This window comes from Gavia stellata, chromosome 12, assembly GCF_030936135.1.
Source record: "Gavia stellata isolate bGavSte3 chromosome 12, bGavSte3.hap2, whole genome shotgun sequence".
Taxonomy (NCBI): domain Eukaryota; kingdom Metazoa; phylum Chordata; class Aves; order Gaviiformes; family Gaviidae; genus Gavia; species Gavia stellata.
Window position 1 is genome coordinate 17,897,254 of NC_082605.1, and position 23,147 is coordinate 17,920,400.

General features: G+C 42.7%; 1 protein-coding gene across 1 annotated transcript in view; it reads right to left on the reverse strand.

Annotated features, from left to right (window-relative positions):
• MAGI1 (membrane associated guanylate kinase, WW and PDZ domain containing 1) overlaps positions 1 to 23,147 on the reverse strand; it is a 355,632-nt gene that overhangs the window by 41,701 nt on the left and 290,784 nt on the right. The window contains exons 9-13 of the mRNA XM_059823169.1: positions 20,302 to 20,359; positions 17,882 to 17,970; positions 16,740 to 16,832; positions 12,840 to 13,022; positions 11,123 to 11,743 (exon numbers count right to left, since the gene is read on the reverse strand). Of these exons, the coding sequence (XP_059679152.1) occupies positions 11,123 to 11,743; positions 12,840 to 13,022; positions 16,740 to 16,832; positions 17,882 to 17,970; positions 20,302 to 20,359 (1,044 nt within the window). The remainder of the gene's footprint in view (positions 1 to 11,122; positions 11,744 to 12,839; positions 13,023 to 16,739; positions 16,833 to 17,881; positions 17,971 to 20,301; positions 20,360 to 23,147) is intronic.

Sequence of the window (23,147 nt, forward strand, 5' to 3'; positions counted from 1 at the left end):
CAAAAAAAATAGCTATGCAATACAAGCTTCAAATGAGAGAGTAATTTACACCGCAGAAATACAGCCCTGCCATAAATCAAGTTTGGTAACTACCAAATACAGTGAAAAATGCCACGTTTCTAATGCTAAGAAAGCGATGTTGTCAAAAGAGCATCTCAGGCATTATTAACCCATTGGCAAAAAACATAATGAGGCATAGCATATTATTGCCATTAACAAGAATTTCAGTTCTAGGTGCTCTACAGATGTTAAATTGTATTAGCCTCAATTACTCATTCTTAGGACGCTAAAGAATTCCTCGTAATTGAAGTCTCAGTGATATTTTCAGTATCTCAAACCAGAATTGATTTTGGAAGCAATAAAGAAGATATAGGCTAATAAAGTCTATTTAATTACTACAGTAATATAAATTTAACTATGTAGTAAGACACATATGGTAATGCCAAGGCAGTAAGATAATAAAGAGATCAAGAATTAGTGTGACAATTACCCACCTAACCTCTGGTTGAAAGCATGTCAGCAGTTCTAGTATTCTTATTTTGAAGCTCATTAAATGAATGAGTTTTTCCTAAAGCTCGAGCTGTTGGAGTCGTATGCTTAGATGAAAATCTCTGTTAATATTTAAACAAATATGTACATAGACATTAAATTTCTGAAACCTTATGAATTTGAGAAGGTAAACACCAGAACTGGAAAGTAATTAGAAACCCCCATGTTCTTTTTATGTAGATATATGCGTGTGTACACACGTATTATATATTTTTTTCATACACCTAACCATACATGCGTGGATATGCATGAAGGTACCTACCCTTTTCCAGAAGCCCACAAAATCCAAGACTTGCAAGCTCTATTTCCAGAGCACGTCTCACTATTTTTTGGGCATGCTGCAATTTTGAAGATGTCCAGTCCCAAACCCCTCTCCTCAGCTGGGTCTCCTGTGGCACGGCCATGTGGGTACCGAAGGGCAGCAGCACCTCAAGGCCAGTCTCGGGCCACTCCAGGCTCAGCAGGGAGGACACTGGTAGAGCAGAAACCGTATTTTGCTATTGTCACATCTGTATTTATCCTGCTCAGTGAGGGTGTTTGTCTTCAGACTTATCATAGCACTGTTACAAGGTGTAAATCCACATGCACAAACCTGTGTGGCTTATGGCAGATTCTTGTATTTCATATTTGGAGAACAGCCTGCACAAAGGGGATACCTACAGATAGGGTCCTCTTGGCATTAGTTTGATGTGGCTATTAATAAATAACATCCATTAATAATAAGCTAATACTTATGGAATGCTTAGCCAGATTCATACCTGGGGGGTGCACATGCACACATGACACACTAAGACAGAAAATCTTTACCAGAGGACAATGGTTTTGCAGATGTTTTCACAAAACATAACTTTATTAGATTTAAAATACACTTTTCTATTAAAATAAATCAGCAACTCAATATAATTCGAAGTATGTAACTGTACATCTCAGAAACTAACCCTTAAGGATAAGGGTGGAGTCAAAACTTCTGGGGACTGAACTCACCTGCCACATCCCTACCAACATAACCTTCACGTGCCCCCTGCCACAGGTCCCTGACCTGCCTCAGCATCCTCAGCCAGCTGTGTTGTCTCCCTGAAGCTCAGCCTCCTCTACCAAACCTGTCTGGTCTACAAGCCCTGCCAACTTCTCAAGTCCAACTCATGGTACATTGCAGGTCTTCTGGCACAGAAGACACAGCTTTAACAGGGTCTTAAAGCTGGCATAGACCTAATTACTATCACCATCACAAAACCAAGTCCATCTGACCAAGAAAAAATAAACATGAAAATGAGTAAACAGAAAATCCCAATGCAGAATGGGAAAAAAAAAATTAAATTCAGAATAGAGAGACTTAGAGACATGAGGCTAGATATTTAAAACCAATCTGTCTCAGAACAAAACCACTGACTAGTCCATTACAAAGCCATCCTTATTCCTCAGTTTTGCCCACCTGCTATAGCTTTTAATGACTCTCCAAATGTATTTAATTAGAGTGATAAACAAAGACTTTTCTTGGATTTCTGATACCTCATGAATTCTGCTATGACTGGTTATTATAATGCCAAATCAGGGCAGCAGCCACTGCACCTACCTGCAACGTGGCTGATAAAAACTCATTATTTACAAGTACAAGCACACCAAAATGCCACGCAGGCGGTATGTAAGGGTAGGAAGAAAAACTGGGTGGAATAAAGCCCTCGCTGCACAGCTCCAAGTCTGCTCCATTTCCTGCTGTGCAAATCCCGATGAAGATGTGGGAGGCACATCTCTAGCTAAATCTGCCTTATCTAATGCATAGCATTAGGTTCTGCTGTGCCACCTTGTGTTACATCACATCACGTTTGATATAAAACAACACTCTGTGGGTTTGAGTTGCTCCACTTATACCACTTCAGCATTTAATACCAAAACCAAATCAAAACATAAGGGGGGAAAAAAAAAGCCAACTTTCAAAACCTCAAGCTAGGGAGAAAAAAAAGCCTTTAGGAAGAATTTCAGAGCTCTCATCTTTCATTTGCTAAGCAACCTCCTGTTTTGTTCTCATCTAAGAACCTACTGCTTTCTGCAAGATAAGGTGATTCATGCAATAAAACATCCTGATGGGAAGATTTCAGACAGTTTTTTCTTCCAGCATTCAGCAAATGCTTTGGTTTTCTTATGGATTTTAAAGCAGATCTAGATTCCCTGCCACAGAAAGGCAGCCGTGCGCTTAACGTGCACACCACCACTATTGTGCTGTCAGCATGCAAGATTACACAAAACTGACATTATTTTGTTATTCCAAATAGGTTAATTGTTCACCTCCTTAATAATTAAAAGTAGAGGTTTCCTCGTGGCCTTAAAGCACGCTTCGTGAAATATCTCAGAACTTTAGGAAATTATCTCAGCCCTTGAAATTAATGCAAAATGTGTAACAAAATGCCAAGCAATGAATCAGCAACTGTTCTATCCTATTTTACCCTTCCAAGCGACTCTGGAGTTCAGATGACACATATATCTGGGGGACAGAAGCTATAGCATTGATAGGCCATGCTGCCACAAAAACGCAGGGCAATTGATATTAAAACTACTGCTGACCCAAAAAGCAGATTTCACAGACATCTCCTTACTTGCTTACTCATTTCTAGAAAAGAATCAGTGCAAATGGAGTTAATGAAGGGTAGCTTAGGGGAAAACACTTGTGCCTCAAATGATTAGTGTCAGCACTTTGCATGTATCACACCAGCAAGAGCTGGAAATTCTGCAGGCAATTAAAATGTCCACATACCAGCGATGCCGATTCTCCTTTATTATCAGAACTGTAATATTATAAAGCTGTTGTTTTTGGAATCAGGTGCTCATATGACAATGTGCTTCTTTTGGAGTTTCTTAGTCTCCCAGGGTTTAGAAAAGGCAATTGGATATGAATACTAGAGGCTTGAAATAAGAAGACAGAAAGAACTCTGATGTGGTATTTTTATATCTGGAATTTTGGGAGCTTAACATACGATTTTTAAGCGCTTGGGTTTTTTGAGGTTGATATTTGAATCTGTCACTTACTATTTCAACTGGATGCCTTGCATTGAGAAACTCCAGCATGACCTGGTAACGCTAATTAATTAGTTCCCGCAAATGCACTATTTGTATGAACATTAGTAACGCGCATCAAACTATTTGGTGTCTGAACAAGCTACCGACAATTACCCTTTGTGGCTGCAGGCATTTGTAGGCATCCAAAACCTTGGTGAAACCCTGCTGCCTCCTGGAGTCTAATGGGAGCCTTGCCATCGACTTCGGCAGCACCAAAATTTCCCCCTTCGTGTTTTTGGTAATCAGAGTTATCCCAAACCTCACAAATTCAGATCATCAAAAACAAAGGGCTAATGTCACTAAGATTAACACCTGTAAAGCACTTTGAAGGAGAAAAACACTGCGTAATCCCCAAATATTACATTATTTATAAGCCGACCTGATTTTAAATGTTAAGTTGGGCTTATTTTTATCACAAAGAGAAAACAAGTTCCCGCTAGCTTGCTTTACAAAACCAATTACCAGTGATCAGTGTATGGTGCTGCATAACAATACACAGCGTTGCCCCAAAAAGGCGTATCTAAGACTCTGGAGCTGTTCAGAGGAAAATTAACTTGCATTGGATTGAAATACATGCACATAAGCAATTCTAATAAGGGGTATGAACTTCAGACTTCTTATTAAAAATATCAAAATCAACATTTCCTTTATTTCATCTTTTCCTGACTTCAACTGATTTTTGTATCTGCTCCTTGATATACTAGTCCCTAATCAGAATAAGGCTGTAAGAGAATAGTAAATGTGACATCAAACTTGCTTTAAAGTCTCATCAGCTTTGGCCTTGTTAGAATATAATTCCACTTAACAGAGAGAAGAGAATAACAACGAGTGACTTGGTGGTTTGGGAAAAAAGATGCAACTACTCCCAACCAAAGGTTCCCCCAGACCTGCTCCTTCCCTGCACATAACTCATGGAAATGAGGCAGCTTGTGTTAAAATTGTATTGAACGAGTGTTTCAGCAATGTATTTTTGCTAGGATCGCCTGTTCTCAGCAAATGGAAAGGTAACTTTGCAAAACATTTAAAAAATATTTAATTTCATTTTTAATGCAGTTTGTAGACCAACTTAAAAACTTTACTAATGTGATTCCCTTATTCCCAGGCAAGACGAAACAATTGAAGACAGATTTTTAAAGGCCAAATGAGATTCCTAATTTAATCAGGAAATCCATAACTCTGGAATTACAAAGTAATAACCCTGGAATATAAAGTAATGGACGTGAAAAATAAATCTTGGCATTACACATGGACATATATTTCTTTAAGCATACTACGATTCTGATATTTTAAATAAAATTTATTAACTAATGAGGGGTGCCTATGAGCTATCAAAAATATCCCCCCATCTGTTATTTCTGGATGGTATTATTTGCACTACAGTATCAGCTATTTTTCAGTGTACAGCTCAAAATAACCTATACCGAGTGACAAATTGCTGAGATTCAACAAGCAGGTTTGATGGGAGATACCTGAGCAAAAGGTACTGGGAGCTTTGGTGAGCTGGTAGTCATTGACAGAAGGTAAGAGGTCACTCGAAATTTGATTTTCAAAAAATGTAGAGGTTAGTTGAGCACACCATATGGCAGAGAGGAATTAGATCTGCTCCTGCTTCGGGTCAGGGAAGAGGCTGCCACAATGTGGTGGGCTGGGGAGTAGAGTAAGAAAACCAACCATAAAGGTGGCATGCAAGATGATCTGTACCGCAGCTCTGTGCTCAGCAAGACAGATTTCCACAGGGGTTCCTACAGATCCAAGCACGGGACAAAGAGCCCAGTATAATGCTCTGCTCCCTCTGTACTAAGAACTGAAAACACTGCTGGAAATGGTGAACTTTTCTTCCCTTTCCAGAAGCTTTGGCACAGGCAAACACGCTCTGTGGTAACGGTCAGATGATTCCCAGGTTGTGATTTTTGTCCTAAATGCAGTTTGGACTCACTTTTTCTCTAATTCAGCAGCTGCTAAGAGAGTTTGAAATTTTCTGGCAGCTAGATGCTTAAGTGGCATGACTTTCAACTCGCTCTTCACTGCAAGCCTAAAGGGCAAACAGAAGTGAGTGGTTTGTTCAAAAGAGTTCAAGTCTGCACTGAATAGCTGATTGCAGCTCTAATTACCATGGGTTTACATCATGAGGGATAGCAACTGAAAAGGAGCTCTAATTCCAACACTGTGAGATACTGCTTTTTTTTTTTGTTGTTTGGCTCTTACCACTAAATGATCCATTTCTAACACTTCTGGTAAGGACAGTAAGGGGAAATTTCATTTCTATGGGGGGAGAGGATCTTGATAAACAAGTACAAAGACAGTATTTTTCTTTATAAAATTCAGACTGATAGGTGTTTGTGGTGGGGGCAGAAAGGACGGAGTAGTGACGAGACGTCCCCTGAAACCAGCAGCCATAACAGATTTCACTCAGCTCAGATATTTGATGCTCAATACCACTGCTCATTTATGCCTGAGCATTGTTACTTTGACACTCTAGATCTCAAAGAGCAATCTGATTTCAGCCATAATATGCTTGCAGTCATAATGTGCTTGCAATTACAAGTTGTTATCATATATTGTTTATAAAGTTTTCCCACTGTGTCTAAAGGATCTTGTAACTCCCTCTACCCTGGCTGGGGGGAGCCCGAAGCTGCAACAAGCAGCGTAAAGAAAAAGACACATATCTTTATATTACTATGTGATGTTTCAATGGCCTGGACACAAGATAAACAGAGAGAGAAAAAAATGTCCTTCCATTTTGGGCTACAGAAAGAGCCTTCAAGTCCAGAGCAGTTGACTAGCACGCATTTTCAGCACAAGAAGAGGGAGTTAACTCCTCTCTGTGGGAAGTGGCGGAGGTTAATTACCCTCACATGCCAAGAGCATCACCGGAACAGCAAGGGAAGGTTCACCTAGCTAAGGAGACTTAACAGGTTTATTGCTTTAGAGCTTTGTAATTTTGTTCCATTGCTGAAAATCTTTGTTGTAGTTATATGTATCACAAGGACCTCCTCAGGACCACTTGCGTCAAGGACCAAATGAGCAGGACTATTGGCACAGGCCTCTCCCTACTTCCACCTACCTCATCGCTCCCCACAAACATCTTCTATTCCATGAATAGAGACTTTACTACGGACTTTGCTTTTGCATGGAGGTAAGCACTCAGGTGCCCACTGACGGGCATTTAGACAGGTAGATGTTGCATAGGTTCTTCTTCCCATAAAACACATTTAGTTTTGAAACTCCAGCACATATATCATATATTTCTCAGAAGACTGATTTCCATTCCCCAGCTTAATGTGAATTTGGCACTAGGGGAAAGCTATTAGAAACTCCACTGATTTGCACATGACATGTGAGTGACATTTCACCTGGATGCTTTTACTTTGATCTGGAGCAAAGTGGGAACACATCTTCAAGGGGATTACATAGATCAGGCTCAACGTTTATGCTATTTTCAACCTTCCAGCGAATAAAGATGCTGGTGAACACTAACTGAAAGCTTTGAAGGGAAACTGTTCATTCAAACCTGCATGAAAACTGCTCAGCTCAATTCTTGTATCTGAACACAAACCAATCATAATATTTTTGGATGACCTGAAGACTGACCTTAAAAAACAAAGGGGAAATAAAGGAGAAAAATAATCCTCTTTAATCTGAGGTAATTCACAAAATCCATCAATATGACACACAAATGTTCTCGCTGAAAAAAATGTTAGATCTTAATGACCCCCAAAAATACAGCACAGTACTTTTGTAGAATAACTTGTTCTGAAACAGCCCTCCACCTGTCCCAGCATAGACACAACTTCCTGGAACAAAAGTCACTTGGGAAGCAGGGGAATTGTTCTGACAAAATGTTGCTTTTATTATGAATAGAATCTGTGCAGAATGGAGAGGTATTTGGGAATTGCTTATTTCAGTCGATTACTGTGCGTAGACAAGACTTCAATGACAAATGGATTTCAAGTGGAAAATATTATTACCTTCCTTCTTGCTTTTTTTTTTTGAAAAAAGTACTTTATGTACTTTGTAGGTACTAGGTTAAAAGAACCTTTTCAGCTACAAATATTCAAAATAAAGGTGTGCCTTTTGTGGCCTTATTAACAATAACTGTTTAAAGTTACTGAAATGTGTAAACACATTGTGCAGTGCAGGGACAAAAACATACGCTTAATTCTGCATTTTGTAACCAGTAGCGCTGATTTACTTCCAGGTACCCAGCCCCTGAAGGGTCCTGCTGGGTTATCAAGTGTCTCTTCTGCTGTTGCAGGCATCATGACATATCCCCTTCAAACGTGTTGACTTTACCTTCAGGCAGCAAAGGCTTTACGCCTCCTCCAGTTTGACTTACAAGCTCTAATGGGTTGGCGCTTTCTTCTTGTTTACAGTTTAAATTGCTCACGGCCGAGAACAACACCCAGTTGCTCTTCAGCCAAAATCTCTCTTCGGTTTAAGTATCTCCTATCTCTCCTGCCTAATAGAGACAGTAATTTTGTCTTCTCTGTCCATTCATTTTGTTAAGCAAAAGCAGCTTTTCCGATCTGGTCTCATGTACAGCCCAATTAGCTCCTCTGTACCCTGCCTCCGCTCGGAGTTCATCCTTCCTGAAACCCTCAGGTGCTGGAAGTCCAAACCATGAGATATGCTCAGTGAGTTTTATCCAGCACTATGTACAGGTGAAAGAGGAAAACAACAGCAATAATACAATTAAGGCCCAGAGAGAGAAGGAGGAAGCAGAAAATAAAAAATTAAACCAGAATATAGATAAGGCAAGATTTCTATGAGGCCTCTGGAAAGCAAAATCTCAATGACCTGACATTGTCCCTCTCTTAATGTATTTATCCCCCCGCCCCAATCTTGTAGGAGTCCTGCAAATGATTTTCAGATGACACGTGAGCAGCCCAGCACACAGAGGGGACATTTCAGCTTCATCCTTCCTGAAATCACCCTTCTGTTCCTCACTCAAAGGCAACGGCAGGACTCACCCGCTCCCATAAGCCAGCGCTTCAGCTGAATACACTTCACGGTAAGTATTTTACAGGCTGTTCTCAGCGGCTGTGGGTTTGCATTGTAACAATTAAACCTCGTTGTTGGGAGTGCACCAGTAGCTTGGAGCAGGCAGAGCTTTTCCCGTATATTACACATCTCTTTCTGATATTTTTCTGCCTGATTAGTAATCACTTCTGACAAATCCTTTCAACAGCTCTGAACACCCGCCTTAGTGTTGCAGGGATGCTTCATGCAAAGCCTGACTGAATGCAAATGTTAGGCTAATGCAAGTATGCCTGACAGCGCCTGAGCATTTTCTTCACTGGACACCAGAGGGAGGAGGAGGAAAGGACAACTGACAGTGAAGCTAAAGAAAAACTGCTTCAAGAGCCCTGAAGGAGCTTATCAGACACCGGAGCCAAATACATTTCTGTAATCAGACCAAAATAAATAACGGCACCTTGTCCGGGGATGGTACTTCTGATAAAAGACTGGGCAGGGGTAACACGAGCCAAAGTTACAGGAGAAAGGACCCACGTGCAGCAGCGCTGAGTGCTGGGTGCGTTTTAGCCAGCTCCACACCTCACAAGCTTTAAACAAACCTGACTGGTTTTGATTCTGGAGCTACTATTGCTGTCCGTATTCTGCTTGGCTTCTGTGCCACAACCTGAGTGCCTTTCAGTCCAGCTTTCTTCCGGATGTGAAAAAAACCATGTTTCAATGATTAACTCTGGATCCAGGGCCACCACAGTTTCGGAGTCCCGTACCACGAGAGCGTGAAATTTGGAACTGCAAGTGCTCTATGCTCAGATGAAAATGTCACAACCTTGAAGGAGGGAGGGAGGCAGTTCAAGGAGATTGATACGGTATCTGTCTAGGAAGGTGACAGCAAATGCTCAACATGTGGTTAGTATCTCGATTAAATAAAAGAAGAAGAGAGAGATTCAGCAAGATTACCAGAGAACTATTTACTATCTTATTAAAACTATGCTTTTATTTCCTCATCAAATCTTTTCATTATGCCTTCAAGGCATAAAGAGGATTATTAAATGTCAGCCAGAATTCAAATAATTAATGTATGGTGCTACCAGATATATATGCGCTCTCCAGGAGGATTAATAATAGCTGCTATTTTTCTTCCAACCATATTTTCTCCATAGTACATATATTAATCATGAGAACGCAGTGCATTTTTTTAAACCTCTCTAGTATTGAAAGTCTTTAAGGAACTCACACTTTGAAAACTGGGGAACTCGTGATGTATTCTGTTATCTACTTTTTAATTTACTATCAAAATACAGAAACACAGTAAGCACTTGGAAAGGAAGGAGTATAAGAAAGGCAGCACTTTCTCCAGAGCTGCTATTCCTTGAAATAGGTCTTCAAAAACAAGAAACCAGAGTTGCAAATTCAGAAAGCAGCTTGTCCCCTGTTAAAACAGACTGGCTCTTGTTGCTAACTTACTACAATCAAAATTTTTTTAGAAAAGGCATCCAAAAATTTCCTTAATATCAAACACTCCTCCCAGAGCTGGCTGGGGGCTGTGTTCAACACCTACGTGTGAGCTTAACTGTCTCTGCAGCGTGCTTGTCGCTGCAAGACGCTGAGCACCAATGTGTGTGCTGTCCATAAAAACCGCTACATGGGAAAGGGAGCACAGTGGGGCCGGGGCTTTGCCCCTCTCAGATCCCTGCTGCCAATGCCAGAGCAGAGAGAGGGAGAGCTGACCCCTCTGCTCTTGACTTTGCACTCAACAGCTAACATGGACTTTCCCTGCAAACTTGACACTAATTCTTCCAGTAATTTTAATCCACAGACTAAAAGTGTGCTACGTGAGGTGTGGTGTGCTACCTCAGATTACACTTACTATGTGCAGGGAAAGAGTTCCTGTGGATGGACTGACCCCATGACAGGTTACCTACCATCCATGCTCCCATGTGGGCTGCAGACACACTGCCTGTAGGGTGTTTCTGTACCTGCTGATGGCCTCTCAGCAATGCAAACAAAAATGAGCTCAGCTCCCAATTGCACAGTAAATAAACATACCCAGAAGTAACCTTTCAATTGCTTACAACTTGAAGAAGTTTAAATTCTCTCCTCCACTCCCAACTGTATCCCAGGTGTAACCTTTCCACAGTGAAAAGTCATTGGATATCTGATTTTGAACGCTGCAAATTACAGAACGTATTACCAGCCTCTTCCATCTCCCAAAAAAGCTCAAGAAATGTACATGTTCTATTTAAAATAATTTTTACAAGCATATCAGGGGTTGTTATGTAAGTAAAAGTGTAACCACACCACCTTTTTGTGCATTACCAGAAGATGTGTGTAGTGCATGGGCGCATGGGAACTACATGCATGTTCCCCCCAGTGCAGCATCAAACAATAAATAATTTTAACCATCTATGTGACCTGACAACTGCCAAGTTGGGGACACCTCAGGACATAAACGATTTCTACAGAGAAGCTTAGGAGAGCAGGTCTTTCATGACACGCATTTTTTCTAAATTTCAAGATGAAATATTTTAAAGCAGTTTTGAAGACTTACCTCCTCGCTGCACCAGCAACGTGACTTCGCTTCCCTTAGGACATTCAATCAGCATATCCACCACCTGGTTGTGAGTGAGGCTCTGCACATTCTTCTTGTTGACTTCAACTATAAGATCACCCTCCTTCAGGCCGCGGCACCGTGGACTGTCCACGATTTGTTTCACTCTTTGGCCACCCCCACCGGGACTGTCTGCTATAGTAAACCCAAAGCCCATAGGCCCTTTCACTATATGCACAGTTATGAGTTCAGGTTGTGTTGCTATCGAAGACGCCAAAGAGACCGTGTCATTGGGGTAACCATGGGGTCCGTTGGAAGAGACCTCAGCCGGGCTGCTGGGTCTCGCTTCCTTTGTGCCATTTACTTTCCCTGTTTTACTACTGTGGCTCGCTGGGGAGTCGTAATTTTCCTGCCCGTTCACAATGATCGGCTCTTTGTCCAAAATTGCCACAGATGTAACCAGGCTTGTGTTGGGATCATCGGGATCGAAGGGCAGGGGGTAGCCTCGGCACAGTTCGAGGTCCACGCTGGCACCGATGGGGATGGACTGGAAGATTTTCACAACTTGAGCGTGAGTGTGCCCCAGCACACAGGTATCGTTCACACTGACTATGACGTCCCCTGCAGAGGACACAGACAGATATACCAAACACATACATTTTGTGCACCCTGGGAAGGTGATGACAAGAGCCTGCGAGCTGATCTGCAGAATCCACAGGTACTACTCACAGGTAAATAGCAACATTTAAGTACCTTTGCCAGGAAAAGGAGCAGTGACACTTGGGCAAGCAAGAATTACCTGTACGCAATGGTTTCACTGCATAAAGCCTTTCTGTACATAAAGGTTTTTAAAAGTGAAAATGAAATTGGCTCATGCAAAAAATTAATAAATTCGAATGATGGTATATGGCCCATTTATCAGTTATTTCGAAGCCCGACTCCCTGTTTTACACTGTGCTACACTGACATATGACAGCAACAAAACTGAGAGCACATGCGAGCTATAACAGAAGGCTCTCAAATACCAACTGCTCAAATATGGTGCCATGTATCATGTCTCAGACATACTTCAGCCTGAAATCTAGGTATCAATTAAGTTATAATCCGTTTTTTAACACTGGGGCTGCAACACAGGGATGTTTAATGTTGTGATGCTCCATGTGCAAATGAGGAGTTGTGACCTCAGGTGAATCCTAACAGGATTTCATCATGCTGGGCCCGATCTCTGGCAAAACAAATTGGCCCTTGGTGCCTCCACCCAGGGAAATGCAAACTAGCCCACTCCTGGGCCCATTCCCCAGGAGTGGCTTTGGAGAGGGGGTGAGCAGCATGGCAGATACAAAAACACACAGTGACGCAGCTCTACAAAAATACCACAGCCTTTGCCGTAGCGGGGAGCAGTAACCCGCAGCCTGACGCGGGACCCTACAACCGCTGGCTCCTCTCTGCAGGTCAGCGTGGGGAGAGCAGGAGCTGGCAGAGCCCCAGCCCGGTATTTTGACACCTGAGGTGAATTTCCAGCACATGAAGTGCCTTGCTATAAGATTTTGAACATATCCCTCAATATATCTCACTTCCCTGCTTGCTGATTGGAAAGCTAAACGCCTTTCCCCAAAAAAGGGATGAGGACTAAAGTTCTTTATGAATTGCACATAAAACCAGCTGTAAAAACATAAACCAAAGTGGTGGTGGTGATTTTGATTTAAAGCATTGGTACCTGTTTCCATTTTGCCATCCAGTGCTGCGGGGCCGTCAAGCACCAAACTTTTGATTTGGAGAAATTCATCCGGCTCATCCCCTCCAACGACGGTGAAGCCGAAACCCCTGCTGCTTTTCCTTAGCTTGGTGTGGATGAACTTCCCTTTCAACTCCGAAGGGTTTCGTGTAAAAAATGGTTTTCCTGTGTAGGAAGTTTGGAAAAATCTATGAACAGGCAGGCAAGAGTGTTTGATCTGTTTTTTTCTCTGCCCCTCCCCACTCTAACAAGTACACAGACAAACACAGCGGTGTGCTGGGACGGGACTGAACTTCACTCCAGCATCCTCTCACCTCATCGCACTCCACATGTCTCCCTGGATCCAACCATGCAGTAAAAAGAGTGAGCAAAACCCCTAGTACCTGGTGCTTTGTTAGCTGTGGTTGTGCACACCAAAGCCCCAAGGCTACAAAGGGGAAAACACGCGGCTTTAAGGAACGGAATATATTAAAGCTGGCAATGCTGACTTGATATGTGTCTTATCTCTGTCCTGAGGTGGTCATATCCATCCCAGGAAGGATGGGACAGGAACAGCACAAATGCCTCCTACAGAAGGAGTCTGTAGCAAGAATTTCTGCAGAAAGGAATATCATTATGTTTTTCACTGCTCGGCTTTCTCTCAACCCACCGAGCAAAAAGCAACTTCTGAGCTGTGGCAAGACACTGCGTAACCCTTTAGCATAACCTCCCTCGCCCTACCATCGCTACCACCCTGTGTCATCCTCCAGTGAAAAAGGGGAGGGCGCTGGTATTGTTCTTCAGACGCTGTTTGAAGTCTTTTCTCTTTCCTTTCTGCTCCTTGCCTGTTGTGGATGAAACACTGCCATTGTGAAGTAGGGATCAAAGAGCAGCCCGGGACCAGAGAGGCTGTGCTGGAGGGCTGCTAATGCTCTCTGGGAGCATGGTTAAGAGGGAACAAGGTGCTCCGAAGACAAAAGCGCATCCTTGCAAAGCACATTGCACAGGCTTGGAAAAGGAATCACAGTTGCTGTACTTCACAGTGCCAACACTAAACACCTTTGCACTTTTAATTGGTTTTAACGCTTAGAGAAGAAAAGACTGTGCCACTAAGCCCTCTGGTGACAGCTCCAGGATCAGCAGTGTGTATCGCACAGGGAGAGCTGGCGCACTTTCGAAAACTTTGGCAGCATTGCCGCAGGCCTCTGTTTAGAAAGGAGACCTTGAGGGAGAGTGAGGGGATTTGAGACTTGTAAGCCTTTGACCGGGGGAAAAAAAAAGGTATATTTGAAGATTATTCATGAGGGGGCAGTGTAAGGACTTGCAGTCTTCTGCCTTTGAATGGTAGCACAGGAATACGGTAATCCTGCACATCGTGGGCAGGTGCTCTGCTCAGACCCCAAGCTGCAAAAAAGCCCTGACTATCAAAGTGCAACCCAACGTCTCAGGTAACAAACGTGGCTGAGAGGCAGTGTGCAGCGGGGCTTGGTCCTGTGCTGGTTTCTGGTTCAAAAGACAAGCAGAACACAGCAGCTTGCTAGCGTCTGCCTACGAATACAGGGTGAACTTGCCCTGTAGTAAGGGGGTACCAGCACCACAGGCTATGTCCCAGCATTTGGGAGGGGATCACATTTTAAATGTGTGTATCTACAAAACCCCAGCTGGGAGAGCGTTCTCAGGGGCACAAGGAGGGGTCCTTGTGTCCACGTCCCCACCAGCAGCACCATCAGTGGGAGAGACGGAAACCCCTGGACATAGGGCAGGGGGACAGGGAAGCTGGAAATAGCTGCTGCAAATGGGGAGCAGGAGAAGAGGGATCAGCACTGAGAAAGGAACAGGAAAGAATGACAGAGAAGGAGTCATCAGCAGGTACTCAGAGTGGTGCTGAGACAGGCTAATGCTTTCCCATAATGTTACTGCAAAACTTTGTGGCTCGCAGTTGGGAGTGGGTGGAGAACTGAGTGAGGCTTCTAACATCATCCCCCGCGTGACGGGTCCTTTACATTGCCATGCATGGACACTTGGGCAGCCCTCACTTCAGCCCGACAGTGTAAAAGGCAGAGGTGGCATTCACAGATGTCTCCCCGAGGAAGACCAGCTGTTTCGGGGCACTCTGATGAGATGCCTAACCCCAGATGCCTGGTGGTCAGGGTACCATCCCCAGACCTCCCACGTTTTTCCTTGCTGCAAGTCTGGATTACTCTAATGTACTTTAATACCCCTCAGGAATGTGCTGGGGGCTGTAGATACTGTTATATTTTGCACGTCTGTTTTGGAAGGGCTGATCTGCTGCCACCTGCAGCAGAAAGCACTCCCTGGCTTTTCCCAGCAGGAAAGGCAGCCCGAGACAGCAGCACCCGTGCCAGACTCACCTTCGGAGACCACAGCTGACCTGCAGAGCATAGGAGTATTTATGAGCTCCCGGGACCAGCCTCCCCCCGGCTGCTCCCAGCTCTGTCAGGATGACATGCTCCAGCCAGATTCCCCCTCTCTCACCTTCCCCAGCCTCTGGTTCCTGCAGACCGGGGCAATAACATTCGCTTGCTATCCAATTTAGATGTAGCCAAAGATGAAACCTACTTACAACCACTTGTAACCAGAGAGCACTTGTACTGCAAGAGGTACAAGTGGAATTCTCTGCCCTTGATGGCAACCTGATCTGGCAATGTTTCAGCTCACGCTGCGAATTCAAGAACGATTCATGTCCTGTCTGATCAGTTATTTAAGACAAGCAACTGGTCTGTGAGCACTTGGCTATACACAGACCATCAACACTAATAAATAAGGCTGTAACAGCCCAAAGTACTTGTATGCATGTACAACTTCAAAGTAGGTCTGCAGTATTTGGACCTGTTATCAATCCCTCCTCATGCTGAGCTTCCCAGAGGAGCTTCCACTCAGATTTTTCAGAAACATGATGTAATTTGCCCCCAACACGTGTGCCTCTTCGCCCTGTTACTACAGAAAGTCAGATTCAGCACGGAGGCTTGGTAGCTCTGGAAAGCTCTCCAAATGGCAGAGGATCTCCCTCTTCTGAGGGATCCCCCAGCTCCTACCCCCTCCAAATTTTCATTTGGATTCAAAGTACACAGAAAGGAAAATCCATAAAGTTGCAAGCCAGACTCATCCATGGCAATACCAGAACCTGGCTGCTCAGATGGCACAAATGCAACCAAGACACTCAAGCTCTCCAAAATCAAGGTCCTGCTAAACAGTGCTGACAACCTACGTGCATCACAGCTTCCAAACACACTGACCAGTTTCCAGGGCTCTTAAACTACTTTAAATTGAAACTCTACTTGCTCACAAATGCAGACACGGGGTGACATTGGCTTTGGCTCTCAAACTAAAACGAGACCATGTTAATGCATGCCTGTGTCTTAATCACAGTGCAACATGGTGAGATTCTATGCTGCTTTTTGGGAGGGAATGTTGACCTACGAGAACAGAAAGAAATCTCTGTGCTAGAACTTATTGTAAGAGCCACATTCTAAACTCAGGAGAGTTTAGAAGGTGTAAAAGCCTAATCCTTGCATATCCATACAGCTCTGTAGAAAAGGGTCTCCTCCTACTTGCACTTGCATCCACCGCAGTTGCTGTTAAATCCCACCGAAGTTGTAACTCATGTTTTCACCATGCCTTTTTTAAGACTTGGAACGCTACACAGAGCATAGCCACAATCCTTTTTTGATGCAGGCGATCTCATTTGCCTCTTCCATTTAGCAACAAATGTGGTCTCAAAACAACTAGTCTCAGAATCTATGGGAATTCAGATAAGCAGGCATGTGCCCTGGTGTGTGACACTAGTCATGGAGATAATCCCTTTGCTGGTGGCTGAGGGAATTTCATTCTCAGGAAAAAAACCTTGTTGCACTTTTACAACTGGTTTAACAAGGTTATTACCTTGCACTGGTGCTTCCCGAACTGCCTCCTGGTTGTTTGAAACATGGTTTGGAGCAGCGGGTGGTGGGAGAGATGGACACTCCTCTGTCCATTCTAGAGAGGGCAGAGAGGGAAATGTTACTTGTTTCACAACAGCACTATGAGCTCCTGCACGTACATACACTGGGAGTGCGGGGTTCAAGCAGAGGAGACGTGAGAAGCATGGCAAGAGAGAAAACAGAGTCACGGAGAGAGGGAATAAAATGAATGGGATGTTCAAAAACCCATTCTGGAGGACTCCCTATGTCCAGGTCAAGTGATCCATCTGCTGCAACACCCTACCTCACACTCAAACTTGGGACTTGATTGGCATCTAAGTGGTCTCGACACTTACATGAAGTCTATTCCCCATGGCACTCATTGCGTCTAAGTAGAAGGGCTGACGTTGCGGGCAATAGGGCTGCAGGAGGAATTTTGAAGCCTAAATTATTTTCCCCGTGGGTAATAACTGTTGTGAAATAACTTGGTGTGAAAGCTACGAAGGTACCAAAAAACCCCAAATACCACACGGCAGTTGGGCTAGAAAGAAAGAAAGAAAAAGGAAAGAAAAAAAGAAAAGGGGGGGGACGACGACGGGAAAAGGAAAAAAAAGTGTTTTTACAATAATGAAATTACTTCAGATGTTAGAGCTTTACAACATCCAAAGGTCTTGGGTTAAGAAGTCTCTCATGCAGGGGAGTTTCTCTAGGGCACATGTAAATGCCCACTCCTTATCCCCTTCGACAGTCTATGAGTTCCAATGCAGACTGGAACACCACCAGCTACAGTGAGTAACTTGATGGAGCAGATTAAAGAGGAAAATGTGTTTTAATTGTTTCTGGGAAGCCTAGAAAATTTCCAGAAATAAAAGACATTAAAAGAAAAACCTCTCCCCTTTAACAGGGGTGAAAGCTACTATGTTTAAGTGGTTATACGGTTTAGATTTTCTCCTTTGCTACATCTTATGTGAAGGGCATATGCAACCTTTCCTATGCACGTCATTTTGCCTTTAAACACTAAGACCACAGAAGGAAGAACAAACACATTGGCATGGTGCTGCCAAGGTGAGGGAGGGCACATTCCCTCATGCAAACCCCAACCATCACGACCTCGGTGGTGCCAACCTTCTGGTGGCTGTTGCTGTTGCTCAAGCTGTTTCTTCCTCTTTGCTTCAAGAACTGGGTTTTCATACTGTGTCTTCCGGTTGATGTGGCTGGAGATGAAAGAGAGCAATAAATTAGGAAACCCTTTATGTGACAAGCAGGAATGACGGCCAGGCATGAAACTCCTCGGAGGAAAGGAGTAAAATACCAAACAAACCCGACTGCAGTGTATGTGGAACAAGGCTCACCTAGCCGTGCCAAAAAGCATATTTAGGAAAACAAGTGGATTCCAGTATTGATATGATATCTTGAGTAAGAATGGCTAATTCCTTCAAATACATTAAAGTAGTGAACTATCTGTGAAAAATGAGATTAAAGCAGAAAAGGCGCTCTGTCTGATTGCATTTTAAAAGACTGGCCTGTATCATTCCTGCTTTAATCAGATTCCCAGAGGTGCAGTCATTCCCTGGCTCACTGAAGTTAAAAAAAACCCCAAAAAACAAAACAAAACCCAACAACTGGTAACATCTGTCAGCTATCTGATCAATGCACACTATTAACAGGATGTCTTAAAAATATCTGCGGGGATGCAGGCTATGAGCTGAAAAGCTGGGCTCCAAATGCATCAAAATATATTCAGAATCAGCCACCAGCAAATACTCCCAGTGGAAACCAGCATTTGGTGAAACTTCAGCTGTCTTCCTTGGAGGGTCATTAGGCAGCTTTTGACCCATATGAGATGTTTAGAGCCAATACTTGTTACCAATCTCAGGAAAAGGAAAAAAAAGCAGCTCAGCCCCAAACATTGCAGACAAGCAATGCACTCCACAGAGGATTAACCATTTTATGAAACCAACTGACGAACACCAGCCACAGATGCCAGGGCGGTGGGGGCAGGTCTGGGGACTCTCTGCAGCTGATGGCTGCAGCTGAGATGAGCTGCTCACCAACTGTTCGAGAGCAATTTTTCAAGAGTGATTCTGCTACAGCAGAGGAGCAGGTAGACCTTAGAAAATTTTATTAGCTTAAAGCCCATCTTTGTATCCAAAGCAAAGTTTACCGTTAAGTACTTGCTATTTTACTGTCTCTTGTCCCACGTGTCTTTATCAAAAAAAACCCTGAATGAACAAACAACCACTTTTTCAAGTAATTACAATAGAAGCACTCTAGATAGTTATGTTCAGCATTTTTCCTGCTAAAGGTCAATATTAAATCACTGGACAAATATTTAAGTAATCAAATAAAAACAAGTTATTGAGTTCTGTAAAAGATTTCCCATTTCAAGATATCTTCAGAAAGTTAAGAAAAATTGATAACCACTTGAAAAATGATATAAACTTTTTCATGATACAGTTGTTTCTCAATAAAAACTATTATGTAATAACAGAGTGCCTGAACTGGAAGGGACAGAGACACGTGCTCAAATAGTAACCATCTTGCTAGCTTATAGATAGTAAGTAAAATAAACTTATGTCTGATTGCTGTTACTTTTCTATTTAATTTCATCACTAAGGAGTGCCACAAAACTAACAGGCATGTATATATAAAGTGACAGGAAAAAATGCTGTAAAGACCTCTTGGCATGGCATTTAATAGCCGAAAAATATTCTTGATGTCTTTGGTAAATAAATGTCAAGCCTTAATTACACAGTTTGCTAACCTTGTTTCCCTAGGCACAGATGGTAGGGTCAGAAAGGAGCCAAAGCAGACAGAAACTGTATTCCATGTCTATTCTGAGGGCTATCATAAGGCATCCTACTAGACGGGAGTATACACATAATTAAAAATTCATTTTATGGGGTCAGTGATGAAACAAAACTCAGATCTCTGGTTTCCCAAGGGAGCGATCTGACATCTCGATAAAGAAGCAGCCGTTCTAATTCTGGGGAGAGTCCCATTAAACCTGTAATTCTATTAACAACAACACAGCCTGATGCAGGAGCCTCTGCCCGGGCTGTTTGGTCACACAGGCTTGTCCATTCCTCCTTTGAGTGTCTTCTGACTTGTAACTGAATTGGCGGTCTGCTTTGCACACTCATATTTTGATCGTAACACTATACGAAGGGGATCAAGCTCAGTTAATTGCAGACTTGTTAATGTTCTCTGGAGAAAAGTATTTTGCTAGGTGCTGGGACTCCTGCATACCCTGACCCACGGGTGCTCCTGTCTCCCCTGAACTCACCCCTGGAGCTTACCTGGGGTGTTCCTGTCTCCCTTGAGCCAACCCCCAGCCCAGGGTGCTGCTGCCAGAGCCCACCAGAGGATAGGGAATGGCAGGGCAGGGCTGCCCTCTCCCAGCCCCTGTAGCATCCCCCAGACTGAAAGTGGCCAGGGTCTCCTCCTCCTCGGTATGAGATGCTACCAACGAAGCACACAGACCGCTGCGAAGGAAAGCCTTCCTCCACCCAACAGCCACACCAGAACCGGAGAGCAGCACTTACTCTACATAGTAGACACCATATACAGGATCCTCAATTTTCTCCCAACCAGCAGGCAACTCTGGAAATAGAAAAAGCATTACTGAAGCCTCCAGTGCAGTTTTTTCTGACAGGTAGCTGCTCCTGCTCAGCATGCAAAACTCATCAGTAGCTCAGACTTCGCTTCGAACACTTTTCAGAACGTAACAGCCTCCTTTTAAAGGCTGGCATAGCACGGCACCAATATCATAACCTGTCCTACCAGTGCTGGGTTAGCAAATCAGTGGGAAGATGCCCGTGCCAGTCAATTTGAGATTTGCTTTTTGCATTAAATGAGCAAACGATCAATAAATTTCCTTTCTGGGAGAGCCTCAAGTACCCTCCTGGTTTCACCATCATGGGCAGAGTGGCCGTGGATGGAGGCACTGCAGTGAAGTCGATGCAGGCAACAGGCCAGAGGCACTTTAACGCCAGCGTGTGAAGATGGGTGAGATTATGGCAAGCAATTGCAGCACACTAACAGAGAGACCACTTTCATCTCCCATACCAGGGCCAAGCCATTTATGCTCACCACTGCTGAAAAAAAGGTTTTTTGACTCCTTTCTTAGGGATTTACACTGCATTGCTCAGCTGTGAGCCCAACACAAAAGCACATCTTGAAACAGGACAAAGTCAATTTAACATAAACGCCCGGCATATGGAATCCACCCAAGTGGGGCTGGCACACACAGATGTATTTCACTGCACAGCACTTAATGTAAAAACACATATTGCTATAATCACATGTAACAGAGATTTCCTTTTTTAATTAGCATAATTAACAAAAAACAGTTCTGAAGATGAAACTAACATTTGGAAATGTATCCACTTTTGTTCCTGTTGATTTTCTAGACTGCACATAGTACTTTACCTATAATTAGTGAATGTAATAAAATCACTTCAGCATCCAACTGAGGGTTATTAAAGCTGTATGTATTACTTAAGGGCCTGATCCTTGTCCCACTCATTTAAACACAATGTTCCCATTGGCTGTGGGTACCACAATAATTATCCTATTAGCAATACAGAGTGGTGTGTTTGTGTAATACTGTGAATCAACTCAAAAGAAGGCTCCACCACGCTATGGACTGTGCAAGTGTGGTCCCACAGACTCTGCACATTCATTTAAATTAAAAAAAAAAAAAAAAAGAAAAAGAGCGCTATTGTCTGATAACATAAGTTCAAATACTCCATGTAAAATAATTCCTCAAAATTTATTACTAAATTGGTAAGACTGATAGTAAATAACCTATGTTTGTTTATTATCAAATGCAAAGATTTATTTTCATTAATGGCATCAATTGCTGAGCCAATACCATCAACAATGGCCCATTAATTAGAATAAATGTAACTACCTAGTTCTGCATTTATAGACTTCAACTATGTTGCCATAAGGATAGAAATATCTCCAGACTGGAGATGAACAGAATCTATACAAACACACATGGACTAATTACTCAAAGTTTATGTTTGTGTTCAGAATTGGCTGGAGATCAGATGAAATCGATTTTCATAGGTTTTGCTCCACATGTCCCTTATTTGCAGATATAAGGTAGATTTTCCATTCTTATCATTATGTTATCCTTACTGCATTTAACTTCTTTGGATTCCTTGAGACATAAGCAATTAAATGCAAGCCAGTGCTAACCTTTGGGCATGAAAATACTCTATAATTTTATCAGCAGATCAATCCGAAATGAATGCTTCAGAAACAGCTATTTCTCTACAGAGTGCAAGTGCATGCAAGAAAGAGTTAAAAAGCTAAAGGCCAATCTTGAAAGTCTTTTCGCAAAGGGAACTCTCAGGTTTGCAAAGAAGTCCCATATGGTGAAAACACTGTGGGACTGGCTTAAAGAGTTTCAGTGCAATTAAATTAAGACCTAGCATACAATCAGAAAACCACAAGTTGTGGCAGCCATTTCATTCTTTGCACTATGGTGAAAGTAGAATGGTAAAGAGACCAAGCGGGGGTGGAATTAAAAAAAAAATGAATGGGGGAAGGGAGAAGTAATGCACAAATGCCTCAAAATGAGTTTTCCACAATTTTTCCTGCTAAATACCTTTTATCTATTTTTGACTACTAAGTGTTTTTGATTTTTAAAGCTCAAACAAAAAAGTTTTGCTTTTCCTTTGTTCACAAAAAGTTTTGGTATTAAATTTTATTTTTTCTTTTCTTTTAAAGAATTTTCATGGAAGGTCAGAAAACCAGCACTTTCCTAACCCCAAAAATGGTGTGCCAAAAAATTTCCAGCTTTCTAGCTCTGTAGCTTTCCATTTAGGGAATGCATGTCTATGTTTTCGGAAGTAACAATACACAAAACTGCAGCCTTCAACACATTACTTGTTGATTACATAGATGTGCTTTCCGCCTTCTAAAAGCCTCTGAAATTCCTCTAAAGCAAAGGGCAATATTCTCCATAGCCATGTTGCACAGTCTGGCTTCTTAGCAGCTTTAAATTATTCATCTCCCTTCTTTACCTCTCCTGCCAAACTGACAACGACCCAGAGCATTAGATTTTACCAGAAATGTAAGATTTCCAAAAACATTTTGCATCATTAGGAGTCTGAGCCATACGGTTTTCATTTTAGTATATCCATGCAGCACTGCCATCTCAGAGCATTTGTCAGCAGGTAAATTCAATGGACAAATATCCAATTTTACACTTTTAAGCTCAGGGTAAGTACATGGATTCCTACTGAGATACTCTTGTTTAGTATCCAATCCTACAGAGGAGATGGATGGATTCCTAAAAAAGAATTTCTCCAGCCACCAGGGATTTTGGTTGCACCTATGCATCACTATAAAGGAGCTGCAGATGACTTCAGGATAC